Genomic DNA, 23,516 nt, shown 5'->3' with positions numbered 1-23,516 from the left:
TCCCGGAGCGCCCCACTCCGAGCAGCCCAGCAGGCCCACCGCTGATGACCGGCCCCACCTGTCATCAATGCGGAGCCCAACATCACCTGGAGCTCCATTCCTCCAACAGCGCCTCCCGAGGGCCCCAGCGCCCGGGTCAGCACGCAGTGCCCACCGCCCACCTGACTCGCGCCCCCTGATACAGCCTCACGCTCATCTCTGGGGTATTTCACGTCCTTCGGGCCCGGTGAGCAGAGGCGTCGCCTAGAGAAAATAACCCCTCTGGGAAACTTGCCCCTTCCCTCAAATCATTCAATAAAGCCCCTAATCAAAGTGTCAGTGCCTTGAGGTGGGGCGTGGGATAAAGATCGACCCTCCTCCCCTTCCCCTGGGTTCAAGCCAGAGGGAAAAGGGCAGGCGGAGAGCCTCCCCCCTGCAACTACCCCCGGACAGGGCGGAACAAAGCACTTGCAGCCAAGGGCAGTCAAAGGCCATTCTCCCCACGGCGCAGAGAAGAAAATGAAGCTGCCGGGCCAGGAATGCCCACGGGCAGCTGAGGGCTGAAGCTGGCCGTACCTTCCTCCCCTCCCGCGGGAAGCCCGGTCTGGCTGAGGTCAGTGTGCGTGCAGAGGAGGCACTGGCAGGTGTGCTGGGGGCAGGACTAGAGAACCAGTCCCAGAAGCCGCTGAGACAGAAGACTGGGAGGCCGGAGAGCTGGGTCCTTCTCTAGGAATCCCAGCTATTCTCGGCCGGCCAGCGGGAGCTCCTGGAATGCTTCGTGTGTGGCCAGGAGAATGGGGCCATTGTGAGCACGAAGCTCTCCCGGCCTGCAGAGCCCCCAGCGACTGCAGCTGTGCAGACCTCCAGAGAGGCCCCTGTCCTCCTCCTGCCACACAGGGTCCTTCATCTGGCCTGGGGGATGAGGTGGACGAAGGATATTTTGATCTTTGAGGAGAGAGGCAGGGCCCCTCTCCCTATCACAACTACACTCACGCACAACTCACTGGTCCCGGCTTTGACCGGAAGAACGTGGTTGCAGCCTCCCTAGCATCCATACCCACCTGCTCTCACTGGAAACGTGTCCAAGGAAGGCTGCTTCCCCCCTCCAGGCCCACCAGCTGGGAGCACCTCTTTATTCCAGCCTTCCCCCCAACCCCTGAAAGAAACAGGGCCCAGCAGGCCTGCATCGGTCTCCTTCTTGTTCTGGGTCCTGACACCCCTGAGGTTGGAGACCCTTGTACTCAATCCATCCAATCTTCCTGGGGGTGGGGCCTCTGATTAAATAAGACACAATCCTCCAAGGACTGAGCCAGGAGGCCCTGAGGGGAAGGGACAGTCTTGCAAAGTGGTCCCAACTTCTCCATTGAGTTTTGCATCCTTCCTGGTTGCCCAGTGCTGTGGCCTCATGGACAGGAACTGCACCTTTAGGGGAAGAAACAAAATCCCCAAGGCCTGGGGAGGAATGAGTCTTTGGGGAAAGGGCCGTGGGGTCTGGGATCCTTTTCGGCTTCTCGTTGAATTGATCCCACAAAGATCAATGTCTTGACAGCACAAAGACATTCTCCAGGGAACAAACGCAGATGAACTTTCCTGCCTGGACTTCTGCAGGGAGGCTCAGAGGCTTCCAGACAGGGTCTGCCCTTGGGGCTGGGGATACGCGTTGGCCACGAGAGAGTGCCAGCAATTCACTAAGAGGTGGGGGCATCTTCAGAACAGGGTGCCCCCAGAGTTGGCGTGCCAGCAGCCCATCCAGGGCAGCTCTGTGGCCCAGCGGCCCGAGGGCGTTGCTCGAAGTCTGGCCTGGTCGAGGCGCCAGTAGCGGTCGTCTCTGAAGAAGATGATGGAGCCGTCGGGCCTGGGCAGAGCGCCGCTGACCTCCTCAGGGACGCCGCCCCAGTCCTGCAGGCCTCGGGGGTAGTAGGGCTCCACCTGCAGCCCCCCTCGGGCCAGCACGTAGTAGCGGGCGCCCTTGAAGAGGATGAGGCGACTCAGAGGAGGGAAGTAGAGGGCAGCATCCGGGTGGGGGGGCAGGCCCCCTGCCCGGCACAGCTGTGGGGAGCCCCACACTGGCTTGGGGCCCTGGAACCTCCAGCATCGACTCCCTGTGGGACATCGGCAGAGCCAGCGTGAGTTGGTGCGCTCGCCCTTTGGTCCTCTACCCCACCTCTGTCCCCCCATATTCCTACTCCCCTTCATGTTGGAGTCCAAGGTGGTCAGTATTTGTGATAATCAAAATAGATCAGTTGTAAACAGTAGAGGAGGGACTCTTGTGACCTCCACTTCCAGCAGGTGTCCGCAGAGGGCAGGTTGCTCTGAAGGAACCTCCCCAACCCAGGCGGGAAGCACGCACCCTCCCAGGTGAGTGGTAGACTTCAGGGAAGTCCAGGGGCTTTCTCCACGGCCATTACTACCAACAGTTCTGTGAGGGCAGGGAATTTTGTTTTGATCACTACTGTATCCCAACACCTCCAGCCGAGTTTGTAGAAGGCACTCAATATTTGTTGAATCAATGAATGAACACAATTTTCTCATACTGCACATTCCTCAGACATTATGTTCTTTTAATCCTCCTTCCCCAACAAACCTGAGGGATTATTTTCCCCGTTCAACAAATTCAAGCTCCAAGAGTTAAGTGACAGGCCCAGACTCACACAGCCAGGATTCCAAGGAAGGTTTGTCCTTCTGCTCTATTGCAGAGCTCAGAGCCATCCTCTGCTTCCCTCTAGACTCTTCTCTGAAACTTTCCCACCCGCTCTCTCTCTGGGACAACCGTGACACCTGTGCCCCCCAATCCATCACTAAAGGAATCTCCTGGGAGAGATTCTGGGGCCACAGGTTCAGAATGGAATTGAGACTCCTCCCCTCTTTTGACCTTGGGCAGACTCCTCCCCTCTCTAGGCTTCAATTTTCTCATCTGCCCCAGGGCTGGTACCTTTGAAGAAGTAGAAGTCTCCATCCTCCAATGACACCGCGGCAGCCTCAATATGGGGGGGCAGCCCTGCCCACCTTTTCTGTAGTGGGTGGGGCTCTGAGACGTTGCCATCAGCTGTCACCTCCCAGAACTGGTTCCCTTGAAATATGTACAGTCGATGTTGCCCATCTGCCCAGAGACAAGAGAAAGTTGAGGAGTGACCATCAGCCTCCTGCCTTCTTTCCAGGGAAGGTGCTTCCCTAGAACCCAGCTTCCCAAACTGACGAGAGAGGAGGCAGCAGAGAGGATACAGCATGCACAGCTGGGGCAGAGGGGAAAGTGCAGGAGGAAGCAGCGTTTTGCTTGGCGTGGGCTTGTTACCCTGCAGAATGCTTGTGACTTGGGATTTCTGGATTTTATAATTCATCCCCCAACCTTGTACTCCAGCTCCGGAGATCCCCGGAGATGTGGAGGAGGAGGAGGGAAGAAGGAAGCAAGGGACCAGCGGGACCATCTTACCTACAGTGATTGCATCGAAGGAAGAGTGGCAATATTTAGGACCTCGGGTTTCGGGACGCCTTCCTTGGAGTCTGTGGGGGTCCCAGGCCTCAAAGTCCGTGAACAGCCTTCCGGGGAGCTGGATGGCCCCTGAGCCGCCCTGGGGCTTCCCTTCACAGGGAAGGAGGGAAGTGGGAGAGAATGCACACTGGTTGGGGGTGTGTTGAGTGCTCGAGACCTCCCCCTTGGTTCATTTCATTATCTGACATGAGGGGCAGGGAAGGAGGGCAGGGGTGGGGGGTTAAGAATTGTCCTTGGTTGTTGGTGTTATAACCATAGCACCAAACTCAGAAGTCCTCTTTCCTGCCGAACAGTCTGGAAAAGGGTAAAATTGGAGTGGGGGAACCAAACAAGGGTTTGGAACTAAAAAGGGCAGAGGGTCCTCTTCCCTGAGTCCTGGACAATGCAGATGGCGTGAGGGCAGAGTTCAGGGGCCTGGGCTGTGATAATTACAGCAGTTATAATAATGACATCACTATACTTCACTTACGAGAATGAGGCAGAGTCCAACAAGCTTAGAATTCGGCACCAGCTCCTGAATCCTGGTCTGCACCTTCCTAGCTGGGTGACCTTGGACAAGTTATCTAACGTCTCTGAGCCCCATTCTCCTCATTTGTGGATAAAAAGATACCTCATGGGTGTGTTAAGTGTCTGGCCCATGGTAGACACTCGTGAAATAGCAGCTATTATTATTACCTTTGTGTAGGTCTCTTAGACTACAAAGCATGTTCATATCCACCAGAACAACAGCCCTGGGAGGTAAGCAGGGCCTCAATTATTATCCCCCCCACCTTTTTTTTCCCCCAGAAGATAAAACCGACGAGGGCTCTAAAAGGGGAAGTGCTTTGCCCAAGAGCAACTGCTAACCCCGATGGAATGGTACTTGATCCTAGGGATCCTGGCCCTGCCCACCACACCACGTACTCAGGGTCACAGCCCTGGGCTGGGGTCCAGATAAATCTCTGGGAAGCAGCAGTCAGTTCATTCTGCGGGAGAAGACCTTGTCTAAGTCCACCGCCAGGCAGAGGCCCAGGCTTGGGGGAAAAGTGGGCATCAGCTCACGGAGAGGGAAATGTTGGGGGAGAGCCACTGGAGCTGGGAGCAGGAATGAGGACTCTGGGGTCTGGGTGGGACCGAGGACTGGGTCTGGATGATGGGGCAGGGATATGAGAGGAATTGCGCGGCCCTGGTTGGGCAGGAATCAGCAACTGGAACGCAGAGGAGGGCTGTGCCCAGGAATTGGTTGGGATGATAGAGGCCAGGCATGCGGGTGAAGCACAGCAGGAGATGAGGTTTCTCAAGATTTGAGGGGAGCCCGAAGCTTCAGCATCGTGAAGGACCTGTGATGGGGAGGCCAGCTTCCTGCGCTTAGGATGGGGGATCCTATTTGAAGAGCCGGTGTCCGAGCCCTGGGGATCCCGGGGCGCAGGGGACAGGGTAGAGCGCAGTGGCGAGCGCGCCGGGGGCTCACCATACAGGCTCTGCACGGCCAGCACGTCGTCCCAGCTGAGCAGCGCGTCGCGGCCCAGCCTCTTGTAGTAGGGCGCCATGAGCGCGCGCGGCGCGGCCGAGTGGGTCAGGCCGAGCGTGTGGCCGATCTCATGCGCCAGCACCACGAACAGGTTGCGCCCGCGGCGGCGGCTCAGGGACCAGCGCTCGTCGCGGTCGAAGTGCGCTTCGCCGCGGCGGGGGAGGAAGGCGTGCGCCAGGGCGCCGCCTACAGGCAGCGAGGAGGTCAGGCGGAGCCGCCGCCCGCGACACCCCCCAACTTCCCACCGCCCGGCGCAAATGCCATTGGCGTGTGTATGGCTGCGTTTTTGATGAGTAATTTCCCTCCTAATTAAGTCTGGCAGAAGCTGAAGTGTGGAGCAATGAACAGATGACTAGGCTATGGGGCCTGGAAGCCTAAGAGGGATTGTGGTGTACAAAGAGCACGGGGCCAAACTGCCTAGCTTCCAATCCCGGTTTTATCCCTTTACTAGCTGTGTGACCTTGGACAGATAGCTTAACCTCTCTGTGTCTTAGCTTTTAGATTTTAGATCTGAAAAATGGGCATGTTGATAAGGGAGTTGCTCCTCACGGGGTTGTTCTGAGTATTAAAAAGGGATGTGTGTACTTGTGTATGTTACATGTAATACTTAGTGTCTACCGCAGGTAATGACCGTTACTTACTTTCGAAGAGATCTAGTAGGGACAGTGGTTACCCCCGAAGGGGGCTTAATGAGACTTCTGGGGTGTTGGTAATGTTGTTTCTTGATCTGGGTGCTGAGTGTATTTATGGGTAGGTATAGCTTATTTATTAATAAGTACATATAGGGGGGACTTCCCTGGTGGCACAGTGGTTAAGAATCCGCCTGCCAATGCAGGGGACACGGGTTCGAGCCCTGGTCCAGGAAGATCCCACATGCCGCGGAGCAACTAAGGCCGTGCTCCACAACTACTGAGCCTGAGCTCTAGAGCCAGCGAGCCAGAGCTACTGAGCCCGCACACCACAACTACTGAAGCCTGCGTGCCTAGAACCCGTGCTCTGCAACAAGAGAAGCCACTGCAGTAAGAAGCCCGCGCACGGCAACGAAGTGTAGCCCCCGCTCGCCGCAACTAGAGAAAAACTGCGTGCAGCAACAAAGACCCAACGCAGTCAAAAATAAATAAATTTATAAAAAAAAAAAAAGGAGAGAGAGAGAAGCGTATGTAGGGGACTTCCCTGGCGGTCCTGTGGTTAGGACTCTGCACTTCTACTGCAGGGGGCACGGGTTGGATTCCTGGTCAGGAAACTAAGATCCCGCATGCCACGCAGTGGGGCAAAAAAAAAAAAAAAAAAAGTCTATATATTCTTGCGTTCTTTCACTCTTGCCTTCCCTCTGCCAGGGTCCTGTGTGGGTCTCTACTTCCCTGCTTCCCTGCTTGTAAAAGGAGTGAGCAGAGGGAGATGGGCTGGATCAGTGATTCTCAAGCTGGTAGTGGGCCCCAGATGCAATTCTGCAGTTTCTAGGGTCCTACCCCCTCACAATTCACTTTCCGCAGGAGTCGGCAGACAGCACTGCAATGATGCTGGCCTAGAAGCCCACTGAAGGTCCTTCTGGCGTTGCCTTCTTGGAGCCCAGGCCAGAGGGGACTGACAAAGGTTGGGAGGCTGCCTTTAAAGGGAGCCTCCTGGGGCGTGGAGAGCCGGCCATTTGTAGGAGGAATACATGCTTCTAATTTTGAATATGCCCCAAGCTGTTTCGAGCCATGTAAGCCCTTTCTGTTTAACCCTCACAATAATCCTGGGAGACAGATGGGCAGGTTTCGAAGGGAGAAGACATGAACTCAGACAAAACACCTCTCTCAAATCAGAGAGCTGACTCCCAGTCCAGTGCCGTCTTAGTGACCAGACTCCACCTGGGGACCTGGGTATGGATATCAATGTCTCATGGAGATATCGTGGGTGAAGTGAGTTACATGCAAGCACGTGTGTGTACTACATGTGGATTCTTGAAGAGCCTAAATCTCTCCCAGTCCTACCCTGGGTCTCAGCAGCAGGGCTTGGAAGTGGGCTTTGCTCTGAGTGGGCTTGATGGAAAGCAGGAGAGTGCGGGGGAGGTGGGGCCCAAGTACCCAGGCGACACAAGGGCTTAAGTCCCCACCCTGAAGGGGTCTGATCAGGTCTCCTCGCCTCACTAGTGGGGAGGAGATGCACAGATGGCCTGCATTCAGGTTGTGAAGGCTAGTGTTGGGCAGAAGGGGAGGAGAGCGGTTTACATTGCAGCCGTAAGCCTTTAGGTCGGGGGCAGACAGTCTGGGCTGTGGGTGTGTGAAGCAGGTGGCAGGGAGAGGGTAGAAGGCCTCTTGCCCTGTGGCAGTGACTGTGCAGTGGGTGGTGGGAGGGCGGGAGCGGGGTTGTGGTGGCCTCTGGATGTTTTTAGAGCCTTGGTCTGGAGAACGTTCACTCCTGGAGAACAAGAGAGGCACAGGCCTGACTAGAGGCAGGGGATGGGTGACAGGACCCCAGAAGTTTCTCCCAAAAGACATAATACTCTTTAGAGTTTGCAAAGCACTCTCCATGGAGAACCTCATGTGACCATCCCTTCAGCCATGAGGCACCTAATAGGGCAGGGACCACTGTTCCCATTCTACAGATAGGAAGACTGAAGGCTCTTCAGAGGGGGCTGCAGCTTGGCCAAGGCCAAAGAGGGAGTGAAGTCTCTACTGCCCTCCCCAGACTGCCTCTCCTAGTTGGGTTTCCCTCCTGCCGTGTGGGAGAGAGGCTCTGTGTCAGCACCTGGGCCATCGAAGGCGTTGCTCAGCCCGTCGTTGTGGTCCCCTTGGAAGAAGGTGAGGCGGATGTCAGCAGGGCCTGTGGCCGGGGCCTCCCAGAACTCCAGCGCGGAGACGTTGCTCCACAGCTGGAAGGCGGCGCGCACGGCTCCCCGAACTGCCGGCTCAGGCAGGTGCTGGGGCCAGTTCACCAGGCGGTAGGAGAGATGCCGCTTGTACCATTTGTTGCCTGCCACCCAGAAAGGCCACATCAGTCACACGTGCTGCAGAGCCTGGGGCTGCTCCCTGCGGACCCTTTTGATGGGGAGATAGGTCCTCCTCCAGGAAGTCCCTGATGTGATGGGGGAACCACAGCCCAAATGGGAAGCCCCCTGTTTGGCTGTGGAGACACTGCTCTCAGACTGACAAGACTACGCTTGTCCTGCACGGTCCCTACTCCAGTGGCTCAACCTGGGGAGATCTCAGTATGACGGGGGATGAGCAGCCTCTACCCAGGAAGAGTCCCCAACCTGAAGGAGTCTCGGGTCTGGGGCCATCTTCCCTACAATCTGGGCTGAGCTTGAAAACCCTGCTGCGTCTCTTGCTGGCAGCGAATCCCAGCCCCTGTCTACCGTGTCGTGGTGGAGCCACAGGGGCCACAGCCATGACTGCCCTCTCCCCCTTCCTCCTCTCCACCCCTCACACCCTCCTGCCAGCTCCCTTTCCCGTGCCCTGGGCCTGCTGCTGACCAGAGACCACAAGGCCCATTTATTCGAGGTCCTTCTCTGACCCCTGGCCCTCCCCCTCACTTCCTCAGGGACTCTGCAGAGCTCTGAGGTGAAAACAAATAAGAACAAAGGGTGTGTTTGTCACTGACCGAGAGAGATTTTTCCATCTCCACTTAGTTAAGAGTTCCTATTCCTTTGCCTCAAACTGCAGTTCCTCCCTGTGGCCTGAGACTCTGGCCTCTTGCCCGAGCCCCAGGTCAACCGTGTCCCTCTGCAGCTCGCCTTGCACCCAGGACCAGGGTGCTCAGAAGGTCCAGATCCCAGAGTTTTTCGTGGGCTATTTCTGAGCCCTGCAAGCTCAGGGGCTGAAACTGGAAGACTTACAGCTCTGGAGGCAGGACTCCTGTGAGCAGCCGAGAATCATGCTGCCTTTGGGTCTCAGTTTCCCAAATGGACCAGAGTCCCTGGAGCATGGGTGATGAGTGGGCAGGGCAGGCCCGGCTGTGCTAGGAGGCCAGGCCAGAGGACAGCGTCCCTTCTCCCCTTGGGGGGCAGGTGAAGGTTCAGATCTCCTGCCTTTTTGTCCTGGGGGTACCCTTGCCTGAACCAGGCAGGAGGAGTGACGTCACGGACGTTTGGCCATCGCCTTATCCATCTCTCTGCTCTAGTTTGCTGAAATTGAGGCCAGGAGGAAGGGCCTCAGAACGAGTGAGTGGCGGGGCTAGGCCCTGAGCCCAGGCCCTGACACCAAATCCAGTGCGCCGGCCACTGTACCACACAGATAAGCAGGCCCGTTTGCTAAGACTCAAGGCTTATAAATTTGCCTAAACATCCCTCCTCTGGGTCAAAGCAGGGGCTCTGCACAAGATGAAATTCTCCTTAATTCTCCAGCTGGCAGAAGAGCTGAGCACACTTTCCCTCCCCCTCCATCCTCCATGGAAGTGGGGTTGGGCGTGTCCCTTCTCTCGCCCCTTTGGGCCTGGCAGCCACCCAACCCCTCCCAGCCAGTGACCAACCCTCAGGGAGGGAAAAGGGAAGGATTCTAAGGAAGGCAGAGGAGGAAAGCCTGGAGGAAGGCCAGAGGCGCCGCCTGAGGGTTCCCGAGGTACCAATAACACTTCTCATTGAATCGTAAGTTTCACCAGGCACAGGGCAGGCTGGCGCTGGGCTCTTTCACACCCTGCTATGGGTGACCAATTCTCAGACTCTCCCCCACCCCCCCCCAAAACCTTCAAGCTTCTAGAAAAGTGTAAGGCAGCTCCTTCTGCCTCTTTGCAGCTAGGGAGGCCCCTCACTCCATGGGCAAGAAGTGGGGAGGCTAGGGAGGACAGATAGGACTGGTATTGAGAGACTAATTTTCTTTGAGGGTAGAGCTGGATGGGGGGGCCCTTGGTGGGGCTGCTGTTGAGAAAGGAACCGCCTGGCCAGCAGCCTGAGGCCTCGTCCCTGTCTTCTTGTAGGTCTGTGTCCTTGGAGCAGGCTGGCCACTTCAGGCCCCCATCCCAAACTCCCGACCAGGCAGGGCTGGTTTCCATGGCAACCCTCAGGCCACAGCAGCACCTGGCACTGCACCCACCACACCCTTGCTCCAAAATTCAAAAGGGAAGAGGGAAGGAAAAGGAGATGGGGAAGGGCAGAGAGCTAGACTCCTTGCCTGGGGTGGGGGGGGAACCCTGGAATCCTGACTCCCAACAGGCAACTGATACTGTGGAGAGAACGTGGGTTGAAATCCCAGCCCCTTTGCTTACAACCTCGCGTATCAAATTATAGACTCTCTCCAAGCCTCAGTTTCCTTACTTGCAAAGTGGGGTTGGTAAGACTCACCTCCTGGTAAAAGTGAAATAGCAAATGAAAAGACAGCACAAAGCTGCCTGGCACGTGGTGGGTGCTCAATAAATATCCCTGCTCCTTCGTTTTCCATCCAGATACACCCCCCTCCCCGCCCCGGGGCTCCCCACCTCCACCAGCTGTGTGAGGGAGCAGGGACATTGAAGATCAGCCCTGCAGGCACAGAGTCCGGAGCTGGTGCTTGGAATGAGGCTGCCAGCTTTAGCAAATGAAAAGGTAGAACGCCTAGTCCAATGTGAGTTTCAGATAAACAACAAATACTTTTTGTAGTATAAGTGTGTGAAAACAAAACAGTTAAGTTGTTCATCTGAAATTCAAATTTAACTGGGCATCCTGTATTTTATCTGGCAAACCTGGAACCCAATTTCATCGGCATAGCATTTACCCACATAATGGAAAGTCACTGGCCTAGAAATCCACATCACGTTTTAAGCCCCTACCCACCTTCTGGGTTTTTTCACATCCGGCAATCACACAGTCCTCCCAGTGAAAAGAAGGCTTGGCCACACTCTGGCCATGTGGCCCTGGGAAAGTTGCTCAAGCTGTCCCTCATTTTCCCCATCTGTAAATGAGGATAATAATGGTACCCATCTCATTGGGTTGTTATTGGATTAAATGAGTTAATCCATTCAGAACCATGCTTGGCATGATCATAAAGGCTCAGTGTGTATTAACTGTTATTATTACATTTTCTTTCCTAAGGCATAGGAAGTGCTTGGTGCCTGCCAAGCTCACAGCTCTTTTCTAGGGAATGTCTTCCCACCCAGGAGGTAAAGAATTCAAGCTGCTGTGGTTCATGCTGTGAATAAGAGAGAAATTCTCTGTCTAGTCTGGCCACTGCTGTCTGGACCAGGGGTCAGTGTCAGATAATGAGATGGAGAGGGAGGTGCCTTAGTATGAATTTCTGTCCAAAAGGGATGCTCCAAATTGGATAGTGACAAACGGACTCCATCAGTTCCTCCCTTAGGGCATAAGAAGAAGAGATGCTGCCTGGAGGAAGCATCCCTCATGCTCAGGTCATGTCCTGAGTGCCCAGGAAGCATCGTCTCAATTCTCTGGGACACCGACTCTAGGCTGGAAGTGTCGCTATTGAGACTATCCGGGGCTGCCCCATTTTCCACCATATTCTCACAACAAGCCCTTCCCCTTAGTAATCAGCGCCTTTCCTTTGCAACCTGGACAAGCTGTTTCCGATGAGGAAACAGAGCAAAGTGACATGGCCCAGGTCACACAGCTAAACTCAGAGCTCTGGATCCAGAGACGCTGCTCCAGTTCACACCGCTCCTCCATTCTACCTTGTCCTTCCCCTCTGCCATCCAGAAACACTGGGGGATGCAGAACATGTTGACACCAAGGACATCTTGAGCCCAGAGTCTGGACCCCATCGCTCCTCCTTGTTTTACCAGAATGCGGTCAGACAGTACTGGGGACCCAGAGTGGCTGGATGTGTAGACACAGTGGAACTGGATTGGCAAGTACCTGGAAACAGACATCCTCCAACAGCTGAGGGGAACAGGTCACAATTTCCTTACGAATTAGCTAAGAAATAAAAACAGTGTGCCACTTGTTCTGTTCATAATGGGTATTGTCAGCCAGAGTAGTTAATGCAAATTAAAAGAGGCAATGGCCCTAACCGCTCACAGTAAAATGAATGAGATGAGAACCTGACTGAGCAACCCCATCTTGTTAGGAATCTTGAAAACCGTGAAAACTGAGCAAAGAAAACTAGACTTAGTACAAACAAGATGTTAAAATTACACACAGTTAGGGCTTCCCTGGTGGTGCAGTGGTTAAGAATCCACCTGCCAATGCAGGGGACACAGGTTCGATCCCTGGTCTGGGAAGATCCCACATGCCGCGGAGCAACTAAGCCCGTGGGCCACAACTACTGAACCTGTGCTCTAGAGCCCGTGAGCCACAACTACTGAGCCCACGTGCTGCAACTACTGAAGCCCGCGTGCCTAGAGCCCATGCTCCGCAGCAAGAGAAGCCACCGTAATGAGAAGCCCGTGCACCGCAACGAAGAGTAGTCCCTGCTGGCCGCAACTAGAGAAAGCCCGCGTGCAGCAACAAAGACCCAATGCAGCCAAAAATAAATAAAAATAAAATAAATAAATTAAAAAAAAATCACACACAGTTAAACTTGTTATTGATGAAGAATTGACAGAAGAATCAAATCTCCTTCATAAATCGTAGATCTGTAACATCTGATCCTGGAAGATTGGATTTGGACAAAGAAGGAGGAAGCGGAGGAGGGGAAGGGAAGGAAAAACCCAAAACTACACAAGGAAAATCACAATGGCAGAAACTGTAGTGTGAAAATGTCTAGAATAAGCAAATCTGCAGAGTCAGAGAGGAGATTGATTAGTGGTTGCCTGGGGCTGGGAAGAGGGAGAGTGGGAGTGACTGTTTCATTTGGGGCATGGGGTTTCTTCTTGAGGTGATGAAAACGTTCTGGAATTAGATTGTGCTGATGGTCACACAATGCTGTGAATATACTAAGAATCACTGAGTTGTACACTTTGAGTAAATTTTATGGTGTGTGAATTGTATTTCCATAACGCTGTTAAAAAATGTGCTGTGGTCAAAATAAAACTGATCGATGAATCACATCTTTGTTGAATAATGCTTTTGAAAAAACATCGATTCTGATGAAAATGACTTCAGTCAAATATAAAGGAAAATGTTGGCAATGGTTTAACTGCCCTACATAGCAAATTGATCAAGGCATTAAGTGGGCTTGTTGGGGTTTGCTCTGGAAAATACTTGCACAATGAAAATTTATCAATTTAGCGACTTCCCTGGGGTGCAGTGGTTAGGAGTCCGCCTGCCAGTGCAGGGGACACGGGTTCGAGCCCTGGTCCGGGAAGATCCCACATGCCATGGCACAACTAAGCCCGTGCACCACAACTACTGAGCCTACGCTCTAGAGCCCACGAGACACAACTACTGAGCCCCTGTGCTGTAACTACTGAAGCCCGCAGGCCTAGAGCCCGTGCTCCGCAACAAGAGAAGCCACCACAATGAGAAGCCCGCGCACCACAACAAAGAGAGCTCCTGCTTGCCACAACTAGAGAAAGCCCATGCGCAGCAATGAAGACCCAACGCAGCCAAAAACTAAATAAATAAATAAATTTTTTTAAATGAAAAAATAAAGAAAAATTAAAAAAAAAGAAAATTCATCAATTTAGGCATAATTCTGACTTAAATATCTGTGTTCACAAAGCTGGTCCTTGGGTTGAGAGGTCCTATTCACCCACCCTAGGGGAGCGAGGTTATTCACAGAGCCCAGTCCGAGGATGAGACGTATTTTTCTGGCCATGGGGCTTCAGGACACTGGGGAATCCCAGCCCAGCTAGATTTTAACAGTGCTCACCTTGCCTGGCAAAGCGTTTCTTTCGCCTCATTTTGGCCCGACGTCCAGTAAATAGGGCACTGACTCTCTTGGTCCAGGCCACCTGGCTGTCGGTATCTGCCACCCCACAGCGGGGCTGCGTCATCTGGCGCAGCGTGGCGGCATCCAGCATCCCGCTCATGGGCAGCTGGGACACCCACTGGAACTCCCTGTTAGGAGGAATTGAGATAAAGGACCACAGTGCGAGGCTGGCTGGTGGGGATGAATGCAGGGAGCTTCCCTGGAGACAGCAGGATGCTGGGGGCAAGGGAGGCAGCAGTGGAGTGTGACCCCCTGGGCACACGTGGGAGACCAGCCTTCTAAGAGGAGGGAGGAGGTGACCGGAGCTTTGCACTCCAGCACCACCAAGTCCTCCACATCCCTCTGTCTTACCTGATGGCATTGCTGAATCGCGTGGAGGCGGGACTACTGGGGACGGGTTCACTGAGATACCCGTACTTCTCCAGGAATGCCTGGGGGAGAGAGAAAGGTCAGCTTTCCCACGGTGTGGCACCCTTTCCCCTCCCTGGGTCTCCGAGGGCCCATGTCACATACATCACGCCCAGGCTCATCCCTTTTCCCAAACAAGGTCTATGAGCTATAGCAGAAAGAGTCCTGGCATCAAAGTCAGAACCTGGACTCAGTTCCAGGCCAACAACAGATCAGCTGGATATAGTTCTTGGAAGCCAGTGGAAAGAAGTGTGTGACTCATTGCCCATCCCTATCAGCAGTCCTGCCCTTCAGGGAAATGATGCACTCAGCTCCCTGCTTGCACTTCTCACTCATAAAGCCCCACCAATGGATTAAAAAAATCACCTCGGCTGCTGAATTCTTATAGAGACACACATCGACTCTTCATTTTTACCCCTCCTTGCTGTGTTACTTATCCAGAAATAATTTTCTGTCTTCCTTGTTCTCTTCTTTGCTGTATTTCTTAACTCAGATCAACTCCAATCATAGCTGCTGCGTCAAGGAAAAGGCACAAGTTGGGAATGAAACCAGACACTAAGAGCCAGGACCGGCAAGCCTCTAAACCTTTGCAAGTATCCCACCTCCTTTTTGTGGATTTCGTTATATCTGTCTCCAGAGACCTCCACATCCTCTTCTCAATAAAGCCACTTTCCATAAGGAACCCTTATTCTAGACAAACTCTTTCCAAGTCCATTTTATTGTCTTCCTGCGCTAACTTATTAGTATTTCAGCACTATTGTTTTCTTCTTTCCCTTTGCATAGGTACACCATTTGGGGATGCAAAATGGATTAAAGGGGTTCTAGGGACTTAATCTGGAAGACTCTTTACTGCTCAACATAGTGTGGCATCATAGAATAGCCACAGGTCTTGGAATCAAGAATCTGTTCCCAACCATGACCCTGCTGGGTGGCCAGAGACAAACTACTTAACCTCTCTGAGCCTCCATTTCTTCACTCACAATGTGAGAACAGAAATAACCCCACAGGATTCTCAGAAGGATTAAATATAGCAATGTACATCTAGCATAGTTGTCTGGTATATAGTAAATGCTCAATAAACAGTTGATCAGGTTGATTTACCTTAGTGGGGAAATTAACAAGAGACTTTTGGAATGCACCCCATCTATAAGACGGGAAGTGCTTTGAACAAGGCAGTTACACCTCTGTTATTCTAGGTGCTTTATCTCAGACTTGCCTCACCCCAGCCAGGTGCCTGGTTCTCTTCCATGCCTCCTCCCTCTCCCTTGGTGACGATGGACAGAGTGGCTTTCTAAAGGAAGTCAGCGAATTGTTTCCTTAGAAGCAGTTTTGCTGAGTGAGTGACTTGGGAGAGACTGGGTCACAGGCTAACAGGCTGGCCCTCCCTGTGCCTCTCCCCCCAAACCCACCCAGCCCTTATCAGGGACTTGGCTCCGGTTCAGGAACTTGGAAGCCTTGGACAGAGGGGGAGGACAGGGGAAACTGGCTAGCGGCGTCTCCTGTTTCCTGGCTGGGCTGCCGTGCCTGGGACTTTGGCAGGCAAGGTGGGTGGAGGGCAGGATGGGGGTGGAGGCTTTTTTCAGGGGTCCATCAGAGGGGAAGTCCTGGGCTGACCTGTGGGTTTCAAGGCAGAGCTGAATTTCCAGAAGGCAGAGTAAGCAAGTATCCAGGACACCAGCCAAGAGACACCAGAAGAATGAGTAAAAGAAATGTTAAGAATTTGACACTTAATATTTCCATAAAAGCAACGAAGTGCTATAATGGGGGTTATCAGAACTTAAGAACTCCCTTATACTTATTCTATGTTTACTATGCACATATCTTAAAACATTTTTAATTACAGGAAGGGGGCCCTTAATACTGAGTGTCCTAAAGTTCTGTTGAGTGGAGGGAGACCCACATCCCGGGGTGACGAGGAGGCAGGGTTGAGATGCCCTCTGCTCCTGCAGGCCTCCCTAACCCTCTTCTGCTTGCCCATTTGCTGTGCCTGTTTTCCCCTGTGAAGGTTAGAGAAATGCCCGTATGCCTGGGAGAAAGAGCAGGGGTGTGGGGCAGTGTGGTGACTGTGGCAAAGGGATCCCAGGGGATGATGCAGGATCGGAGGGTGTCCTGTGCTCTCTCGGGGGCTCTCCGAGCTCCACCTGGGATCACCGCTGTCCCCCTTCATGGAAGCCGTGCCCAGGCTGCTCCTCTTTGCCTCACAGTTCAAACATCAGGTTTTCTCTCTGCCCTGTCCTCCACCCATCCTCTCTCCCATGGAGCCCAGGGCTGGAGCTGCATGGAGAGGAAGCTGGAGGGCTGTGCCCCCACCCCCAGTGATTCACCTTGCTCAGGTCTGAAAGCTTGCGCCAACCTGCCTTACCCACTTGGTCAGGGCTGGGGCCACTTCCCTGGGGAGTCGCCTCTGCAAAGCCCTGGGGGTGGCTGTGGTGTTTGGGGAAAATGAAGACGGTTCTCCCCAGACCCAGAAAGCTGAGAGGCATCAGAATTCCAGGGGCTCTAGTCCTTCATCCGTCCTGACTTGTCCTGGGAGTGTGTGTAGAGCCCAGCCCACTCAGTGCCTGAAGGAAGGGGAAATTCTGGCCATTACCGAGCAGGGCTAGACTAGCAATGAGGTGTAGCAAAATGAATCCCGGAGCTCTGAGTCACTAACCCGGCAGGGCAAGAGCACTGGACTGAGTGTCTTGAGTTTTATTCTTGGTGCTGCTGTGCACTGTGTGTCCTTAAGCAAGTCCTGTGCCTCTCTGGGCCTCAGTTTCCTCTTTTATAAAATGGTGGGGTTGGATTAGAGCTAAGATCTACTCCGGCTCCTTCTCTTACTGTAGCCTTGTTTCTGCAACCGATTAGCTATGTGAACTACGGCAAAGCTATAATTTATATATATATACAAAATTTTATATATATATAACGCTGCGCCTCAAAATATAAAATGGGGGTAGGAATACTGCTTTATGTTTCTCACAGGAGTGTCGTGACAATCCAGCAAGAAGCAGCTTTGGGAAAGTTTTACGATAGTTGCTCCATTAAAAACGTTATTTTTCCATAGTCGCAGAGCCTCATTGCTGGAAGGGACCTTTGGTAGATTAGTCTAGGAGGGGTCAGCTTCCAGTCTCCTGTCCACAGAGTGGCTGTGACATCCTCCATATCAAAGAATTGCAGCAGCAAAAAATGAAACCAAGAATGAAAAAATTGCAAGCTCATGCAGAAACCGTGTTGCTTCACCTATGATCTATTACTTCTCATATTACGTTCCATTATGATTCTAATCTTCCTATAGTGACTCTGCGTGATTGTGTTTATCATCTGATACACCTGTGGCATTATTAGCCAAGGCAAGACGCGGGGGATGGCAGGTGATGTTCTGCCTTGCCATGTCCCATAAGTAAAAATGTTTTCTGGTAGTCAGGAGCACAGTGAGCTCTTGCCTGTTGTAAAGCTTTTCGGGGTATCTCACCTTCTTTGAGCTTCACAATTACCTTGCAAGAACATAGGCAGGACACGTGTTGTTATTCCCATTTTAAAGATGAGGAAGGTAAATCTCAAGGGAGTATAGTGTTTCATACTTGAATCTAAATCCTCTGACACCTAACAAGCAAGTGACTCAGAGGCTTTAAAACCGAAGGAGCAGGGTCCAAGCTGCTCTCACCACTGGGAGATGGCCCTCAAATATAAAAAAGGTTAAACCGGGGGTGTTTCTAGCTGGATCCCTTCTGTCTCCTCCACGAGCAGGCCCAGGGGTGGAGCAGAGGGAAGAACCTGCTCAGGCAGGGGACTCCAAAGAGACTAGGATCACATCTCCCATGACAATCCACAGGGGCCCTCTGACAAGCCACAGGTATTCAATAGCACCCAAGTATGTTCTTCACAAAGACAAACATATGCTTCCAGGAAGTATTGCTCTTGCTCTCTGACTTCTGAAACCTACTGAAGCTCTCAGGGCAGTGGGACAAGCTCTGCCCCTTTCCTTTATTTTGGGCAAAGACCTCCCCTTCCCTTCTGTCTGACTCCCTTCCTCTTCTCCTCCTTTCCCTTGTCCTTGGTCCCATATTCACAAAGTTCTGTCTAGGTATAACTTAGATACCTCTTACTGTAATCCCCATGCCTTCTTTCATTTTCCATCCTTAAGGAAGTTGGAGAACATTAGCTGGCTAGTCTCCATCCAGATCCCATCTTGTATTTTTTTCTAATGCCAAATAACCAGACTGTATGGACCCATGGTCCTTACTGGGTGTGGGGCGAAGTTTAAGGGACAAAATAATGCCCTAACCAAGATTGTGTTTAGGAGGAGTTGTCCAACAATCTCTCCCTTCTATGTCCCTGCTTCCACCATCCAGCTTTTACTATTAATAGATGTCTTGGTTTTCAGACTGGCTTGGCAATTGCTTTTCCATCAACTTGTGGTCCTCTGGGACACTTCAGAGCCTCGTCTGCACCCTATGAATCACTGAGCTGAGCTCTTGGGAAAGGCTTCCATGCCCGGGCTTCTGGGTTTCTGACTCACACAAAATAAAATGAATGGATCTGTGGTATGAGAAACAGACACTGCACCTGGTGGTGGATACTCCACAGAAGCTCCAGTGTCTCCCTGGAGAAACAAACTACCCAGTTTCCTGTTGCACTGGCACACTGGGAATAGCCGTGCAGATATGCATGATTACTGAGTGGAAGGCAGGTCCTGGACACATTGCCGGGTTGTGCTAAAGAAGGTCCAAGCAATGCATGGTAGATAGATCTCTCGGGACGGTCTGTGTTGCCCAAGAACAGGATAAGGCCTGGCTGGGAATGGGAGGGGGGCCAGGATGATGATGTCATTCATTAACTCTCAATCTTGCAAGTCAGCAGCGGAGACTGTTCCTGCTCACTAATGTTGTGAGCAGCTCTAGTTTTCCTAAGTGGGCAACAATGAACCTGTTCACAATGCAGCTTTGTAAGCAGTCAGTCCCCTGCAAGGCAAAGCCCACTCTGGAAAGCCCTCGATTTTATTTCTTTGTGTGCACACAGGGGACACATAGAGCCATGCATGCAGGGCACAGGAGTACACACAGAGACATCCAGATAGATAGACACGGACATAGGTAGATGAAATGTGTACACACATACACACAGAGGCAAAGGCGTACAAACATACCAAAGTTAAAGAATGTTAGTGCTGGAGAGAATCTTAAAAATCATTTAAGAAATTTAACTCCCTTATTTTACAGAAGAGGAATCTGCTGACTGGAGAAGGGAAAAGACAAGCTTAAGATCACACAGCTGTTTCACTATTTCTTTCTTTCCATCTCCCGAACTTTGACCTTTGTCTATGAGCTCAGCAGGACTGCTGTGCTTTGTTTGGGGTCTGGCTCCCTGCACTGCGGTCAGGGAAATGAACCGCAGCAAAGAGCTAGGGGTGATCAGGGGGCTCACTTTGTGCAGGTTCCTTTCTGTGGATGGTTGTATTTCCCTAAATGATCACAACATCTCTCATCCTCATGCTCTCCTTACGATGTGAGGTCAGCACTCCTCCCACCAACTGTGGGGTCTGTGTTCCCACCCCTGGACCTGGAGTTTGTGACTCCAGACAGTGAAGTACAGCAGAAGTGAGGCTATGCAACTTCCTAGTCTAAGTCACAAAGAGATACAACTTCTGCATCTCTCACTCTCTTCTCTCTCTCTCTCTCTCTCAGCTCTCAGCTTGGAGACCCAACCACCATGTTTGGAGGCAGGCCAAACTAGCCCACACGCAGAGACCATGTGGATAGGCCCACATGGAGAAGAACTGAGGCCCCCAGCTGATAGCCAGTGTCAACTGCCAGAGAGGTGAGTAAAGAGCCTTCAGATGGTTCCATCCCCAGACACTGCAGAGCAGAGACAAGCTGCCTTGATGTGCCCTGTTTGAAATTCTAACCCACAATATCTATGGACATAAAAGTGGTTCTTTTACTTCACTGAATTTTGAAGTAATTTTAATGTAGCCATAGTAACTGCAACACCATCTCTTAAGAATTATAGTCCTGTTGTCAAATGCTGAAAATTGTTGTCTTACATACTTTGTCCTGTATTATTGTTCTAGGAGAGCTAGTCACCAAGCCAGGACTTTAATTTGAAGCTCTGTTTTCTAAAATAACAAGAACAACATTGAGAGCAACTTCCTTTGATAGACTGCTTTCTACATACTAGGTACCGTGCTGAGCCTAGAATGTATTTCACATACGTTATCTCATGAAACCACACCCAAATCTTGTGAAATAGGTGTTACTAACCCCCATAACACAGAGAAGAAAACTGAGGCTCAGAGAGGTTAAATAATTTACTGATGGTTTGCACACAGGTCTGCCTGACACGGAAGCCCATGCAACTGACCATATACAGAAACACATATAGACATACCGACACAGACACACAATTTGCATATATATATGCATATAGGGACACACCCCCATTACACATTTCCAGAGTTCTTTATGCTTTTAAAATAGTTCCTGCTCTCAGAGGTAAAAAAATCCCCTTCCCCCAGTTATGTTAAATAGATGGAAAGAGACTTAATTGGCTAGATATTACATTTCCCAAGCACACCCCAAGATGAAATTCTCTCCATCTGGGGCCACCGCAGGCATGGGCGGCAGAGATAGGGTCTCTGTTCTCTAGCCAAGGATTGCCTGGGACCCGGACCTGGGGGGAGGTGGGATGGAACTCTTAACAAGACTTGGCTTGGTACACAGAAGCCTTCTCCTGGGGCCAGGAGGACTCTGCACTTGATGTTGTAAGACTCTAAACTCAGAGAAACAAAGTGATTCCCGAATGTGCAAAAGCAGAGAGCACAGAGCAAGAGACTAGTGCTTGGATGGGAGGGAGTGAAGGAGTTGGAGAGAGGACCCCCTTGTGGAAGCAGGGTCATTTCCAAATACTCCAGAGCAGTAATGGGAAAGGGCTGGTGGAAGGAAGAGTGGTTCAGAGGCGGTCCTCCTCATTTTGCAGGGTTCTTAAATTCAGCACGTCTCTCTCTTCTAGGGGAGGGGAGTGGGGATACTGAGAAGCTCACAACTGGCAGTTTTACAGCAGGAATGATGCTCTGTAAGAGTCTCAGGGCAAAGTGCTGGGCTCAGTCATTTAAAACTTATTTGCCTCCCTTCTCCTTAAAATAGTGGTGACCCCAGTTTCTAATCCAGAGAAGAGATAAGAACACAGACAGTGATGTTCCTTTGGGGAAGAAAGAAATGAAACTGGTGTATTATTACAATCACCTATATCTAGAAAGTAGACGTCTCAAGTTCACCTCTAACCCCACCTCACAAAAAGTCCCCTTGTGCAACCTACACCAAGCAGTTGAGTCCAAAGGAGGAAAATGAAATGGGAAATCTTAAAGGTTCACCTCCACTTCCCCACCCCCTTTTCTCCAGTTCAGTCCTGAAGCACTGTTTAAAGCTCCTTAGAAGCAACTCTTAAGAGTATGCTACTCTTGGGAATTCCCTGGCCGTCCAGTGGTTAGGGCTTTGCGCTCTCACTGCACGGGGGCCTGGCTTCAAACCCTGGTCGGGGAACTAAAACCCCACAAGCCGCACAGCACAGCCAAAAAAAAAAAAAAAAGGGGAGAGAGAGAGTGTGTGCTACTCTCACCCATTTACAGATGCAGAAAGTTCTGAGCTTGGGCGCTCACTAGCCCCAGCTGGTCAGGGGCAGCACAGGCCCAGGAAGCCAGAGCTGTTCCCCGTGTCCCCGGCCAGGGCCAGACAGCAGTACGTTCTCGCCAGCAATCTGGGAGTCTCCGCAGCGTCCGACACTTGGGGAGGGCGTGTGATGAATGAACTGCTAAGTCTCCCAGACTAGGCGTTGAGGGACAGTGGCCCCCCGCTAAACTGGGGTGTAGGGGTTCCCTCTCCCTCAGTTCTTGCATGTCTATCGTATCTTTTCGCTGCCCCTTCCCCTTGTCCTGGGAAATCAGTGCAGATCCGCCTGCCCGTGTGGTTCCAGCCCTGGCTTGGGGTTCGGGGGTGGGGTAGGGTGATGGGGTGGGAGGGGAGAGAATGCTGCCCCAGGCTCTTTGTGTGCAAGTGCGAAGGGTGAGGAGGACAAGGGAGGGTCACGCCGATGGTCAGCTCAGATGGGGCGGCTGGGTGGCCTGACTGCAAAAGTTCGGGCGGGTCTCCAGCACGCGGACCCTCTCCGCCCCCCACACACCGCGTACCTCCGCCTCCCTGCGCAGCTCCTGGCCTACGCGCTGGGCGAGCTGGGCGTCCAGGCCGCCCCACAGCAGCAGCGGCAGGGCGCGCAGCAGGAGGCCGACACGCGCGTACATGTCGCCGCCGCCCCTGCAGCTGGGCGCGGGGCACGGGCGCGGGGCAGCCGGCCGTCGGTCCTCCGTGCCCGGGCCCCCGCGGATGCTCCAGCTCTGCGCCGGCCCAGCGCCGAGGGGAAGGTTGCAGGGGCTCGCCCGTACCCGGGCTCCGCGCCGGGCAGCTCCTCCGCGGCGCTTCGCCGGGAGCCGGGTCGAGGTCCTCCAGCCCGGTAGTGCCTGCCCGCGGGTCCGCCGGCCCAGGGACCTAGAGGCGAGGGAGGGAGGGGAAAGAGAGAGGAGGAGGCGGGACCCCGACACTCCGGCCCCACCCACACGCCTCGGCTCCTGGAACAAGCGGCGGTGCTAGAGCCTCTTCCGCAGGCTGTGTGGCCTCGCCCCGCGCCAGTCGTCTTGCGAACCCGTTCTCTAGTCCGCCACCTCCAGTCGATCCGGATCTCTGTGGGGAGGACAGGGGAGGAAACGTCTTCTCCTGGCGGTTGTGGCTACCTAAGGCTTCGATGAAGAGGGATTCTGGCCTACCCGAGGGTCATTGATGGTTTCAGCCGGGCTGGCAGGGACCGAGGCCCTGAGGTGTGAGAGAAGGAGCCCTGGGCTGGAGTCAGAAGAATTGAATTTGAGCTCCTGATCTGCTTCTTTGCTAGCCGTGCGAATCCTGTCTCAGCCACCTGCTGGCTGTGTGGTCTTGGGCAAGTCACTCATCCTCTCTGAACCTATTTTTCTCAGCAGTGAATGGGGATAATAGAATACAGACATCAAGTGATAATAGGGAATATTTAACGAGAGAATGCCTGTAAATAACTGAGCACCGTACCTGGCATCATGCAGTCCGCATTTTATATCAGTAAAAGGTAGACTGCAGCTGTGTGACCTTTGGCAAAGAATTTACTTCGAGCGTCAATTTTCTCATCAATGAAATGATAGTGAATAATATTTAGTTTCCAGAGTTGCATGAAGATTGAGAAAATGAGTGTAAAGTGCCTGGCTTTATATATCCCACACAATCCTAGTAAGGGTGGACAGATGATTTACGTGAAAAGCTTAGTCAAACTCGTACTGAGCAAAAGTAAACTGTTTTCATTATCCGCCTTAGTGACTGCAGACGGCTTGCTGTCTCTCTTCCAGGCTCAGTTTGCTAAC

General features: G+C 52.6%; 1 protein-coding gene across 2 annotated transcripts; it reads right to left on the bottom strand.

The window, feature by feature from the left end:
- Nucleotides 1-1,556: 1,556 nt before the first annotated feature.
- On the bottom strand, nt 1,557-22,575 carry MMP28 (matrix metallopeptidase 28). 2 transcript variants are annotated; one of them, XM_029212679.1, is made up of 8 exons: nt 22,269-22,575; nt 14,048-14,127; nt 13,637-13,824; nt 7,710-7,934; nt 4,920-5,165; nt 3,410-3,559; nt 2,912-3,079; nt 1,557-2,081 (listed from the first exon to the last, which is right to left on the bottom strand). In XM_029212679.1, exons 1-8 carry the CDS (start codon nt 22,377-22,379, stop codon nt 1,687-1,689), a joined length of 1,563 nt encoding a protein of 520 aa, XP_029068512.1. In that variant the 5' UTR covers nt 22,380-22,575; the 3' UTR covers nt 1,557-1,686. The 2 variants fall into 2 exon arrangements, with proteins under 2 accessions (XP_029068512.1, XP_029068513.1); XM_029212680.1 differs by having other exon boundaries at nt 1,676-1,947.
- Between the last annotated feature and the right edge of the window lie 941 nt (nt 22,576-23,516).

This window comes from Monodon monoceros, unplaced genomic scaffold (assembly GCF_005190385.1).
Source record: "Monodon monoceros isolate NGI ecotype Baffin Bay Population unplaced genomic scaffold, NGI_Narwhal_1 Super_Scaffold_9, whole genome shotgun sequence".
Taxonomy (NCBI): Eukaryota; Metazoa; Chordata; class Mammalia; order Artiodactyla; family Monodontidae; genus Monodon; species Monodon monoceros.
Note: the sequence above shows the minus strand (reverse complement) of the source record. Positions and strands in the feature narration are given on the sequence as shown.